Below are 12,301 nucleotides of genomic sequence, written 5' to 3'. Positions count from 1 at the left end.
GATAGTTACAACTGTTTAAAACGTTGTCGTCTGATACTTGTAAACATTAAACTTGTAAATGTTGTCGTCTGATACTTGATACTTGTCTTTTTCCTTAAGAATTAATCAGATTTTCCTAGATCTTTATAAATTGAGTAATTCTGGATTGTATCCTGGATGTTTCCTCTAGCCAAGGAGATGATTTTTCAGAAGCTCATGGTGCTACCACTGTGACAGCTCTATGACTTTGCCATGGGGCAGAGCCGTGGGAGAAAACAAAAACAGGAAAATGGGGGGTGGAGTGGGGGAAGGGATGCTGTCCATAATCTTTGGCTTGAGGAGGTGCCTTTTTTTGACCCTCTGGTAAAAAAGAGGGGCTTTCTCTTGGATCATTTGCCACCCACACTAGTGCAATTCTGTGTTTTGAGACACCTTCAGCTCTGATGTGGAAACAAATTGACAGTTCAAATTTTGTCTTTCTTCCCCAATCTACCTGCTATCGTCCACTTTTCAGAGTCCAGTTGCTTTCTCCCCAACTTTTTTTTTTTATTTTTTTAACGTTTTTATTTTTGAGACAGAGAGAGACAGAGCATGAATGGGGGAGGGGCAGAGAGAGAGGGAGACACAGAATTGGAAGCAGGCTCCAGGCTCTGAGCCATCAGCCCAGAGCCCGATGTGGGGCTCGAACTCACGGACCGTGAGACCGTGACCTGAGCTGAAGTCAGACGCTTAACCGATTGAGCCACCCAGGCGCCCCATCTCCCCAAGTTTTTAAAAATGTTCATTTTAGAGAGAGGGCATGTGAGTGGGGCACAGGGAGAGGGAGAGAGAGAGAATCTTAAGCAGGGCTCAATCTCATGACCCTGGGATGAAATCAAGAGTTGGGTGCTCAACCAACTAAGCCATCCCAGTGCCCCTCCAGTTGCTTTTGGTATTCTAGCCATAGTTTTTAGGTGTCATCATTGGGAAAGATTAGCTGTAATGCCCTTATTCCATCTTGCCAGCACCAGACTCCATGGTATTTTAAAGAAATTTTAAAAGATGGTCTTTTCTATGGGGCACCTGGGTGGCTCAGTCAGTTAAGCCACCGAATCTTTTTTTTTTTTAATGTTTATTTATTTATTTTGAGAGAGAGAGAGCACGAGACAGGGAGGGGCAGAGAGAGAGGGAGAGAGAGAATCTCAAGCAGGCTCTGTGTTGTCAGTGCAGAGCCCCATGTGGGACTCGAACTCACATACTATGAGATCATGACTTGAGCCGAAATCAAGAGTTGGACACAACCCACTGAGCCACCCAGGTGCTCCCACTGACTCTTGATTTTAGCTCAGGTCATAATCTCTCATTTCATTGACAGCACAGAGACTGCTTGGGATTCTCTCTCTCCCTCTCTCTCTGCCCCTCCCCCATTCACACTCTCTTTCTCTCCTCTCTCAAAATAAATAAATAAAGTTAAAAAAAAAAAAAAGATGGTCTTTTCTAGACGTCCAGATAGCCAAGACACATGAAAAGATGCTCAATATCACTCATCAGGGAAATGCAAATAAATGAGATATCACCTCACACCTGTCAGAATGGATTAAAAAAAAAAAGTGTTGTTAAAAAAAAATTTAATAAAAAAAAAAAAAGGGGGCGCCTGGGTGGCTCAGTCGGTTGAGCGTCCGACTTCGGCTCAGGTCACGATCTCGCGGTCCGTGAGTTTGAGCCCTGCGTCGGGCTCTGGGCTGATGGCTCAGAGCCTGGAGCCTGCTTCCGATTCTGTGTCTCCCTCTCTCTCTGCTCCTCCCCCGTTCATGCTCTGTCTCTCTCTGTCTCAAAAATAAATAAATGTTAAAAAAAAAATTAAAAAAAAAAAGTATTGACAAGAAGGTGGAGAAAAAGAACCCTCGTGCACTGTTGGTGGGAATGCAAACTGATGCAGCCACTGTAGAAAACAGTATGGAGGTTCCTCAAAAATTTTAAAATAGGGGCACCTGGGTGGCTCAGTCGTTTAAGCGTCTGACCTGGGTGTAGGTCATGATCTGACAGTTCGTGGGTTCTAGCTCCGCATCAGGCTCTGCTGACAGCTCAGAGCCTGGAGACTGCTTCGGATTCTGTCTCTCTCTCCCTCTCCCTCTCTCTCTCTCTCTCTCTGCCCCTCCCCTGTTCTTGCACTATCACTCTCTCATAAATAAACATTTAAAAAAAATTACAAGAAAATTTAAAAATAGAATACCTTATGATCCAGCAATCACACTACTGGGTATTTACCCAAAGGATACAAAAACACTAATTCTAAAGGATATATGCACCCCTATGTTTATTGCAGCGTTATTTACAATAGCCAAATTATGGAAGCAACCCAAGTATCCATGGACAGATGAATGGACAAAGATACACACACACACAGGAATATTATTCAGCCATAAAAAACATGAAATCTTACCATTTGCAACAACATGGATGGATCTAGAGAGTATAATGCCAAATGAAATGCCAGAGAAAGACAAATACCATATGATTTCATTCATATGTGGAATTTAAGAAACAAACAGGGGCACCTGGGCAGCTCAGTCAGCTAAGCGTCCGACTTTGGCTCAGGTCATGACCTTGCAGTTTGTGAGTTCGAGCCCCGCATCGGGCTCTGTGCTGACAGCTCAGAGTTTGGAACCTGCTTTGGATTCTGTGTCTCGTTCTCTCTCTGTCCCTCCCCTGCTCACCCTCTGTCTCTCTCTGTCTCAAAAATGAATAGAACATTAAAAAAATTTTTTAAGAAACAAAGGGGGAAAAAAGAGAGAGAGAGAGACAAATCAAGAAACAGACTCTTAACTATAGAGAACAAACTAATGGTTACCAGAGGGGAAGTGGGTGGGGGAATGGATGAAATAGGTGATAGGGATTAAAGAGTACACTTACCGTGATGAGCACTGAGCAATGTACGGAATTGTTGAATCATTATATTATACACCTGAAACTAATACAACACTGTATGTTAACTATACTGGAATTAAAATTAAAAGCTTAAAGAAAAAAAAAGATGTTTTTTTCTATTTACCCAACGTTCACTACTTCTGAGGCCTTTAATTCTACCTGCTGATGTGGGCTTCCATATGGGATCTTCCTTCAACATTTCTTTTAATGTGAATCTGTTAGCAATTTTGTTTTCTGAATTCTTATTTTTCTTTGAAAATGGCTTTATTTCAACTTTATCTTAAAAAAATCAAGGTTATAATTTATGTATAGTGAAATGAAGAAATTTTAAATGTGCAGCTAAATAAGTCTTGCCAAATGCATACATCCCATAAATCTGTACCTTATCAAGATATAGGGCATTTCTATCACTCCAGAGAATTCCTTCATGCCTCTTTCTAATCTGCCCTAATTCCCAAAGGCAACCATGGTTCTGATTTCTATCCCTATGTATTAGTTTTGCCTGTTATCAAACTTTGTATATGGAATTATACAAAATGTTCTGTTTTGTGTTTGTCTTTTTTCCCCCTTAACATAATGTCTGGAGATTTATCGATGTTATTACATGTATTGTTAGTTCTTTACTTTTTATGGTTTAATAGTATTTTATGAGTATACTCATAAAAATATTTATCCATTCCCCTATTTATAGACATTTGACTTGTCTCCAGTATTTGGCTCTTATGAATGTAATGCTACAAGCATTCCTGTACAAGTCTTTTTGTGAACATACATTTTCATTTCCCTCAAGTAAATATGAAGGAGTGGAATTGTTGAGTCACAGAACAGGTATATGTGTATGCTTAATTTTATCAGGGGCAGACAAACTAATTTCCAAATTGGTCATTCCATTCTGCCAACATTTGGTCTCAGTTTTTAAAAATTCTTTCATTTGAGCCATTATAATGGGTAAGTAGTGGTATCTCATTGTAGCGTAAGTTTTGACTTTCCCTAATAAGCAACGATGTTGAGAAACTTTTCATGTGTTTGGTGGTTGTTTGTATATCTTCTTTTATGGAGTATTAAGTCTTTTGCCCATTTTTATTGGGTTGCTTATCTTTATTATTAAGTTGCAGAAGTTTTTCTATCCTGGACTAAAGACCTTTGTCACATTCTCTCTCTGTCTCTATGTATATATAATATATACAGTGAATATTCTTTTCTTTAGCCTGTGACTTCAAAAAAAAGTTGAGGTATAATTGACATACAACATTATATTAGTTTTAGGTGTACAGCATAATGATATGATATTTGTATATATTGTAAAATGCTTACCACAGTAAATCTAGTTAACATCTGTTACCACACAGTTATAGAAGTTTTTTAACTTGTTAAGAGAATTTTTAAGATTTACTCTCAGGGGCACCTGGGTGGCTCAGTCAGTTAAGTGTCTGACTCTTGATTTTGGCTCAGGTCATGATCTCACAGTCATGAGATCAACCCCCCCCACCCCCACCCCCTTCAGGCTCCACGCTGACAGCATGGAGCCTGCTTGGGATTCTCTCCCTCCCTCTATCTCTGCCCCCCCTCACTTGCACTCATGCACTCTTTCTCTTTCTCTCAAAACAAATAACATCTAAAAACAAAAACAAAAAAGAGGGCCGCCTGGGTGTCTCAGTTGGTAAGCATCCGACTCTTGATTTTGGCTCAGGTTATGTTCTCACAGTTTGTGAGTTCGAGCCCCACATCAGGCTCCACATTGGCAGTGTGAAGCCTGCTTGGGATTCTCTCTCACCCTCTCTCTGTCCCTCCCCCATCAAATAAATAAAATAAAATAAATAATAATAAAACAAAGAGATTTACTCTCTTGGCACCTCTCAAACATGTCATACAGTGTGTTGACTGTGGTCTCCATACTGAAAAATATGGTACATGTCATGTATTTGTAGGTCACCCTTGCACAGGAGCCATGATAATCTTCTTTGCATAGTTCCAATTTTAGTGTATGGGTTGCCCAAGTGAGCACCCAGCTGACCTTTAAAAATGCTATCTTTTGATAAACAAATGGTTTTAATTTGGATGAAGTCCATTCTATCAATATTTTGTACTTAGTGTTTTCTCTGTCTTGTCTAAGAAATCTTTGTCAACTCCAAGGTCACAAAATAATTCTCATGGTTTTTCTACTAGAAGCTTTATAGTTTTAGCTTTAATTTTTGTTTAGATCTATGACACATCATGTGTAGGTGTGTTTTGTCTATGATATTAGATAGGGGTCAAGATTTTTTCTTTTTTCCCCATTGAAAATGCATTTCCTTTCTGTACTGAATTATCTTGATACATTAAAGAAAATCAATACACTGTGTAAATGTGAGTCTATTTCTGGCTTCTTCATTCTGTTTCATTGATCTGTTTGTCTCTTCTTACACTAAAACCACATTGTCTTGATTACTGTAACTTTATAGTCTTCCAAGACAGTAAGTCTTGAAATCAGATAATGTAAGTCTAATTTGTCTAAGTGGGTACCCCTGTTCTCTCTTGGTTCCTTTTGCATGGAATATCTTTTTCTATCCCTTCACTTTTAGGCTCATGTATGTCCTTGAAACTTAAGTGAGTCTTTGTTAACTAGCATTACCTGGGTCTTTTCTGTTTGTTTTGTCCATTTAGCCACTCTGTGTCTTTTTGATTGGAGAATTTAATCCATTTACATTTAAAGTACTAACTGATAGGTAAAGATTTACTAATGCCATCTTATTGTTTTCTGGCTCTTTTGTAGTTCTTTTATTACTTTCTTCTCTTGCTGTCTTTCTTTGATGTTTTTCCACAGTGGTATGCTTAAAAAATTTTTTTTAAGATTTTATTTTTTGTTAGGCAATCTCTACACCCAACATGGGGCTCGAACTTACAGCCCCAAGATCAAGAGTCACATGTTCTACTGACTGAGTCAGCCAGGTGCCCCTATAGTGGTATGCTTTGATTTCCTTTTTTTTCTTTTGTGTATCTACTGTATGTTTGTGCCTTGTGGCTACCATGAGTCTGACATAAAACATTTTATAGTCTAAGTTGATAACAACTTCAATTGTATATACAACATACCCTTTTACTCCTCCCCCAACTCTGTTTTTGATGTCATAATTTACATCTTTTTATATTGTGTATATATTGACAAATTGTTGTAGCTATAGTTATTTTTAATACTTTTGCCCTTTAACCTTTGTACTAAAATTAAGTGATTAGCACAGCACCAGATTACAATATGACAGTATTCTAAATCTGACTGTATAACTTACCTTTACCAGTGTGCTTTATATTTTCATATGTTTTTGTTATTAATTAGCATCCTTTCATATCAGCTTGAAAAACTCCTTGCAGCATTGCTTGTAAAGCAGGTCTTGTGGTGAGAGAGATGAACTGTCAGCTTTTGTGTGGGAAAGTATTTATCTTGTCTTCATTTCTAAAGGACAGCTTTATTCCTGATTAGCAGGGTTTTTTTTTTTCTTTTAGCACTTTAAATATATCTTTGAATATATCACTTTCTCATGGCCTGTTCTGCTGAGAAATCCACTGATACCTTTAAGGAGTTTCCCTTATATGTGAGAAAATGTTGCTCTTGTTGCTTTTAAATTTTGCAGGGGTGGGGCACCTGGGTGGCTCAGTTGGTTAAGCATCTGACTTCAGCTCAGGTCATGATCTCATGGCTTGTGGGTTCAAGCCCCATGTCGGGCTCTGTGCTGACAGCTTGGAGCCTGCAGCCTGCTTTGGATTCTGTGTCTCCCTCTCTCTCTAGTCCTCCCCTGCTCATGCTCTATCTCTCTCTCCTTCAAAAATAAATATACCTGCTCCATACTTCTTATTCCTTCTCGAGAGGATTCTTAAGATTGTATGTCTTCTCTCAATCCTGTAAAGCCAGGCTGAATTCTGATAGCCTCCTGTTTGCTTTCCCTAGGGCAATGCTGAATGTTCAAATTGTGTTCTTTCTCAGTCCCACAGAGTCAACTGGCTTTGTATGCATGCTCACTGGCCATCTGCAAAGGCTTCTACTCGTCATCCTCAGAAGCCTACACAGGGAGCCAGCCATGGGTAAGGGAGTATGGGGTGAGTGGCACAGAGTGCTAGAGATGCCCATATGCCAGCTGGGGAATCTGAAGGTGAGGCATCCTCAGTGGCTTGTGGGCAGGCTTCCTGAAGGAGTCTGGTTAGAAGGACCCACATCCCTTTGATACATTTTGAGCCCTACCTGATATTCTCTCAGTTCCTCCCCACTGCTCAGTCATGTGGCTTACCTCAGTGTTCTGGAAGATATGAGAAATGCACTCTCAGTGACACCTGGGGCTGTGACTCTGAGGGGCTACCAGGGACTCACACTAACCAGGTGGGTTTTCACAGGACAAGAACAGGCAAAGGTGGGGAGGTCTTTTGGCAAGTGCCTTTTGTATGGTTCAGAGCTAAGAACACAGCTAAGAACTTCTATAGTAGCCACTCCTCACCATAAAATGTAGCCTTGAGTCCCTCAGGGAAGAAGACAGGAGGGCACCTGAGCCCATTGCAGTCTGCAATGGGGGCCCCAGGTGGTCCTGGAAGCTTCATGGAGTTTCCTGGGCCTTATATGGATGGTTCAACAATTCAACTCTTCCAAGGTAATCATTGGTAGCAATTTGGTACATATACCTTTCTCCCCCTTTATATGCATTTACTATATATGTATAATTATGTATCTTGATGACTTTACTTACATGAATGGGATCATAATGATCTCCAACTTTTTCACTTACAAATATATCTTAGATACACTTTCTCATCAGTACATATAAATCAAATTCATTATTAAAAATTTTTTTTCTTTCTCTCTTTCTTTCTTTCTTTCTCTCTCTCTCTCTCTCTCCTTCCTTCCTTCCTTCCTTCCTTCCTTCCTTCCTTCCTTCCTTCCTTTAAATAAGTTCTACATCCAACATAGGGCTTGAACTCATGACCCTAAGATCAAGAGTCACATGCTCTACTGACTGAACCAGTCAGGCACCCCTAAATTCATTTTTTTTACAGTTATAATTTATTAGTATTCTCTGAGTATAAATGGACCGTTAACAATTAAATCAATCCTCACTTTTACCAATTAGGGATATGATCAATGACTGGTTATTTTTGTATACCTGTACATTAGTGGGCCAATATTCTAGTGTCTTACTTTTGTATTCAGGGCTTTGGACATTTCCAGCAGAAAAGAATGGACAGCACTTTTGTCTTTTCCTTGGATGCAGCTCAACTATTGGGAGCATCCTTGTGCCTGAGTCACAGCTGCCCTTATGACATCATAGGTCTCCCCCTCCACTCCATCTACCCATCCATGGCTAGAGGAAGACAGACCTGAGGGGATTTGAACCATCTACACCCAATCCAATGGTGAGTAAGTGAGAGACAGACAAACCAGGCTTTTTAGGGATGTCTCCATAAATCTCTTAGGATGAGGGGATCCCCCTGGCATATGAATACTCTGGGAAGCCCTGGAAGCTAGAGATACTGAATGCAGAGGGAGGGAGCACAGCTTCACTCTTGACTTTTCCCTAACTGCTGATTGCAGGAGAGGGACCAGCCTCAAAATATTAATGAACCCACTGAAGATGAGTCTCAGCAGAAAGAGGAACCGACCAGTTTATCCTCAGTACCACTGACCTCAGAGAATAATGTAGAGGTGGGAGGAGCCTTGACTTGGATGTCTCTGGTCCTTGTGTCCTAGTGCCTGTAGCTAGTGTTTTTTGCATGGTCTAGAACTAAGAAAGGAATAAACTCATTCTTGTTTGTCCTCTTTCCCCATTTCTTTTTCAGGCTGAAGATGTAAATACAGTTGAGACACAGACAGTGGATGGTGCTGATAAGAAAGCTAGACAAGTATGAGCTCCTATCCCCCAAGACCACACAGGGCTGGGGCTGGGAATGTAGGGGCTGTGTTTGTGGAATGGAATAGCCAACATATGGAAAGCTGAGCTTGAGCAATATTTGTCTGTGTGTGTGTGTGTGTGTGTGTGTGTGTGTGAGAGAGAGAGAGAGAGAGAGAGAGAAAGAGAGAGAGAGCGAGCATGTGCATATATGTTTGCTTGTTAAGAGTTAAAATGTGAAAGTCAAGAAGAGTAAGGATGGGGAAAAGATAAGAAATAAACTTTATGGGGTGGGGGATACTTAATACCATAACATGACAGAGGAAGAGAGCAGGTTGTGGTTTGGAGCTGGAGTCAAGGATGAAAGGACAGGATTAGCAAAAGATGCCACTTCTCTAGCAGGTGAGTGGAGTCTGAAAGGAAGGATCATAGGTCTTGATCAGGTGGAACATGTAACTTTTTGACCCATAGGTCATGTGTTCTTGCCCTAGGCTGGCCAACTTAATCCATATAAAATAGACAGGGCAGACGTACTCGCATTTTACAGATGGAGACTTTGAGATTCAGAGGTCAACATGTTGTGTCCATGTCCATTAACCAGAGAGTGGCAGAGACAGGACACCTACCTGGTCTTCTTGTTCCAGCCAGTGCCTTGTCCAGTGCTCCTGAGCTTCAGAAGAAGAGCTGATTGTAGATAGGGAATCTGGGCCCCTCTCTGGCATGCCCCCAAACTCAAATGGGTGGGGAACATTCTCAAAATGCCCCCTCCTTTTTTTTTCTTGCAAGATCCCAAGAAATCAAAATAAGCCCTCTACCAGTAATAATCAAGAAGTCATAAAGATCCAGGCCTGGTGGCGAGGCACCCTGGTGCGCCGGACACTACTGCACGCGGTAATCAGAGCGCTGATCATCCAGCGCTGGTGGAAGCACATCCTGACAAAGCTAATGGAGAGGAGGCGGCGGACAGCACTGGAGACCTTTACACGGAAGGAGTGGGCGGCAGTCAAGCTGCAGTCCTGGGTCCGCATGTGGCGCATCCGGAGACGCTATTGCCGTTTGCTCAATGCTGTCCGCATTATCCAGGCCTACTGGAGGTGCCACTCCTGTGCTTCCCAGGGTTTCATCAAGGGCCAGTACAGAGTCACTGCCAACCAGCTGCATCTGGAGCTAGAGATCTTGCTGGGCTCAGGGCCTTGCATTGTGACAGAGTGTATTCCCCTCCCAATAAAACAGTGAAGTGGTCTTCCCCAGGCTCTTTCTTTGACAGGTTCCAGGAGGTCAGGGCACATGATAGCAGATACTTCACATCTGGCACTGAGGAATGGGCCGGGTTGTCCAAAGGCCCGAGCGTGTTAAGGGGAAGGATCCTGAGCCTTTGTCCAGACTGAGGAGAGACTGATTAGCAAGGTCTGCCATAAGTAGAAAAGTTGGTGAAACCTATCTGTCATGTGGGCCAACTCTGGGAGCATCCTTCATGTAAATGGTGCCCCTCCCCAAGGTTGCATATAATGGAGGCCTTGTGGGGGTGGGGGTTAGTGATGGCAATGGCAACACATTTGTCGGGAATTCACCCACCTAGGTCTAATTGCTTAGGGCTTGTTCTCTCACCTGCATGAATGAGAGGAGCCCACCCACCCCAAGCTCTGTGATCATGATTCCCATTGGCTCATAAACTGGCCCCCATTATAAAAGGCAAGGAGAGATGGAAAGGAGGAGGCAGGCTGTTTCAGATTGGTAGGTGGCAGGTTTAATAAGTAAATGAACTTATGTATGAGGCTTGTCTTGTGTGGCTGCAAGGTGAGTAGATCTCACCTGCCTGCCAGAATCTTAAAAGTTTATATATAAGCCTTAATAGGGTTGAGACACATATACTGTCCAGATGTTCTCAATGCCACATTGCTCTCTCAAGGCTATGTCCTTGAAAAAGGCTCCCACTGTGGCATGGTGGGTGGCATGCACATTCCAAGGATAAGGGAGGGGATGAGGGGCCTTCAGTTGCATGGGTCCAGCTTGCAAGTCAATGTGCAGTCATATCCTCTCAACGACCTTCTTCAAAACTCCCTGCCCAACTGGGGGCTGTATCCTCATACCCAGCCTCCAAGTCAGAATGAGTCAAACTGTAAATTGTTAAGAGTGCATAGCCCCAGTCTTCATTCCTATTTCAAACTCATCCTCCAGTCCCAAATGGAGGCTAGGATTCATTCCCCTTCAGACCTGTGGGAGGTTCCACCGGAGTGGAGCTGGGAAAGAACGCACTCCACTGCTAGCCTAACCCTCTAGTGAGTGTCAGGTCATAGCATCTCACAGATAAAGAGTTAAGAAAGGTCAACCATGTCTCCCTCACCCTATCCCCAGGCTCAGTCTTAGCAGAGGCTGGTCCAGCTGGAGCTGGGGCCTCTGACAGTCACTTCCTATGAAAAGCTGTCCCGCTGGGGTGGGATTGGGGCCTAGGTCGTGATAAAGGGGCCATTAAGAGGTCAAGGTTAAGCTGTCCCTTTGCCCATCTGGGCACTGCTATCCCATGGTTTCCTATAGACACAGGGTCCTGGGGTCTTGGGTTATTCTCCATCAAGACTGCAAGCTCAAAAGCCTTATATCTGGTCCTGCTCCATCTGCTCTGCCCTGACAAACTAGTCCTTCAGCTCACAGGGTTCTGAGATACTGCCTGGAGGCCTCAGGTTCCAGCTCTCTGTATTGCATTGGGGCATGAGCTCTGTATGTCCAGCTCTGTGCCTCTGTGTCCCACCCCTGTGTCTCACACAGGTTCTGGTCTCTCACTCTGAAGGACTTCTGTCTTTTTCCTTGACTACCTTTCCCTCTTGTGTTCAGTGTCTCAGAGTAAAGAGCAAGGATTTTGGAGTCAAACCCTAGGTCAGATCCCTTACTCCACCACTCACTGCTGTGTGGCTGTGGACACATTTTACCTCTCTGAGCTCATTTCCTGAGCTGATTCTCATCTTTCAGCACAAAGGTCAAGTGCCATAAAAATTTAGCATCAGTGGGGCGCCTGGGTGGCGCAGTCGGTTAAGTGTCCGACTTCAGCCAGGTCACGATCTCGCGGTCTGTGAGTTCGAGCCCCGCGTCGGGCTCTGGGCTGATGGCTCAGAGCCTGGAGCCTGTTTCCAATTCTGTGTCTCCTTCTCTCTCTGCCCCTCCCCCATTCATGCTCTGTCTCTCTCTGTCCCAAAAATAAATAAACGTTGAAAAAAAAAATTAAAAAAAAAATTTAGCATCAGCAACAAAACAAGGAAAGGGGTCACACCCACCTTAAAAACTGGCAGCCAGGGAAAATCTGCAAATTTGGGGATGCAGTAGAGTACTCCAGAGAGCACAGCAAGGTGTTCTCATTATCATTGGGGTGCAATGGTCCCAGGCCCTCTCAGTGCACAGAGATAGGGAATATATGTTTGTGCATACACACAAGCACACATTATCTATCTATCTATCTATCTATCTATCATCTATATCATCTATCATCTATCTATATTGAAATGTATGAGTTCACACTGATATCTCCAATTACAATCTAAAATCAGAGTTCATTCTAGTTTTCTACTTTATATATTTCT

General features: G+C 42.6%; 1 protein-coding gene and 1 non-coding gene across 3 annotated transcripts; one reads left to right on the top strand and one right to left on the bottom strand.

The window, feature by feature from the left end:
* Positions 1-4,784: 4,784 nt before the first annotated feature.
* Positions 4,785-4,893, bottom strand: LOC122488792. The gene has a single exon (XR_006298715.1). It is a non-coding gene; the product is annotated as a U6 spliceosomal RNA (small nuclear RNA).
* Positions 4,894-8,136: 3,243 nt separating this feature from the next.
* On the top strand, positions 8,137-9,978 carry IQCF1 (IQ motif containing F1). 2 transcript variants are annotated; one of them, XM_043585834.1, is made up of 4 exons: positions 8,137-8,267; positions 8,443-8,548; positions 8,683-8,745; positions 9,519-9,978. In XM_043585834.1, the coding sequence occupies exons 1-4, from the start codon at positions 8,257-8,259 to the stop codon at positions 9,966-9,968; spliced, it is 630 nt and encodes a 209-aa protein (XP_043441769.1). In that variant the 5' UTR covers positions 8,137-8,256; the 3' UTR covers positions 9,969-9,978. The 2 variants fall into 2 exon arrangements, with proteins under 2 accessions (XP_043441769.1, XP_043441770.1); XM_043585835.1 differs by lacking the exon at positions 8,443-8,548 and having other exon boundaries at positions 8,143-8,259.
* Positions 9,979-12,301: the final 2,323 nt, after the last annotated feature.

Source organism: Prionailurus bengalensis, chromosome A2 (genome assembly GCF_016509475.1).
Source record: "Prionailurus bengalensis isolate Pbe53 chromosome A2, Fcat_Pben_1.1_paternal_pri, whole genome shotgun sequence".
In the NCBI taxonomy this organism is placed as follows: Eukaryota; Metazoa; Chordata; class Mammalia; order Carnivora; family Felidae; genus Prionailurus; species Prionailurus bengalensis.
Note: the sequence above shows the minus strand (reverse complement) of the source record. Positions and strands in the feature narration are given on the sequence as shown.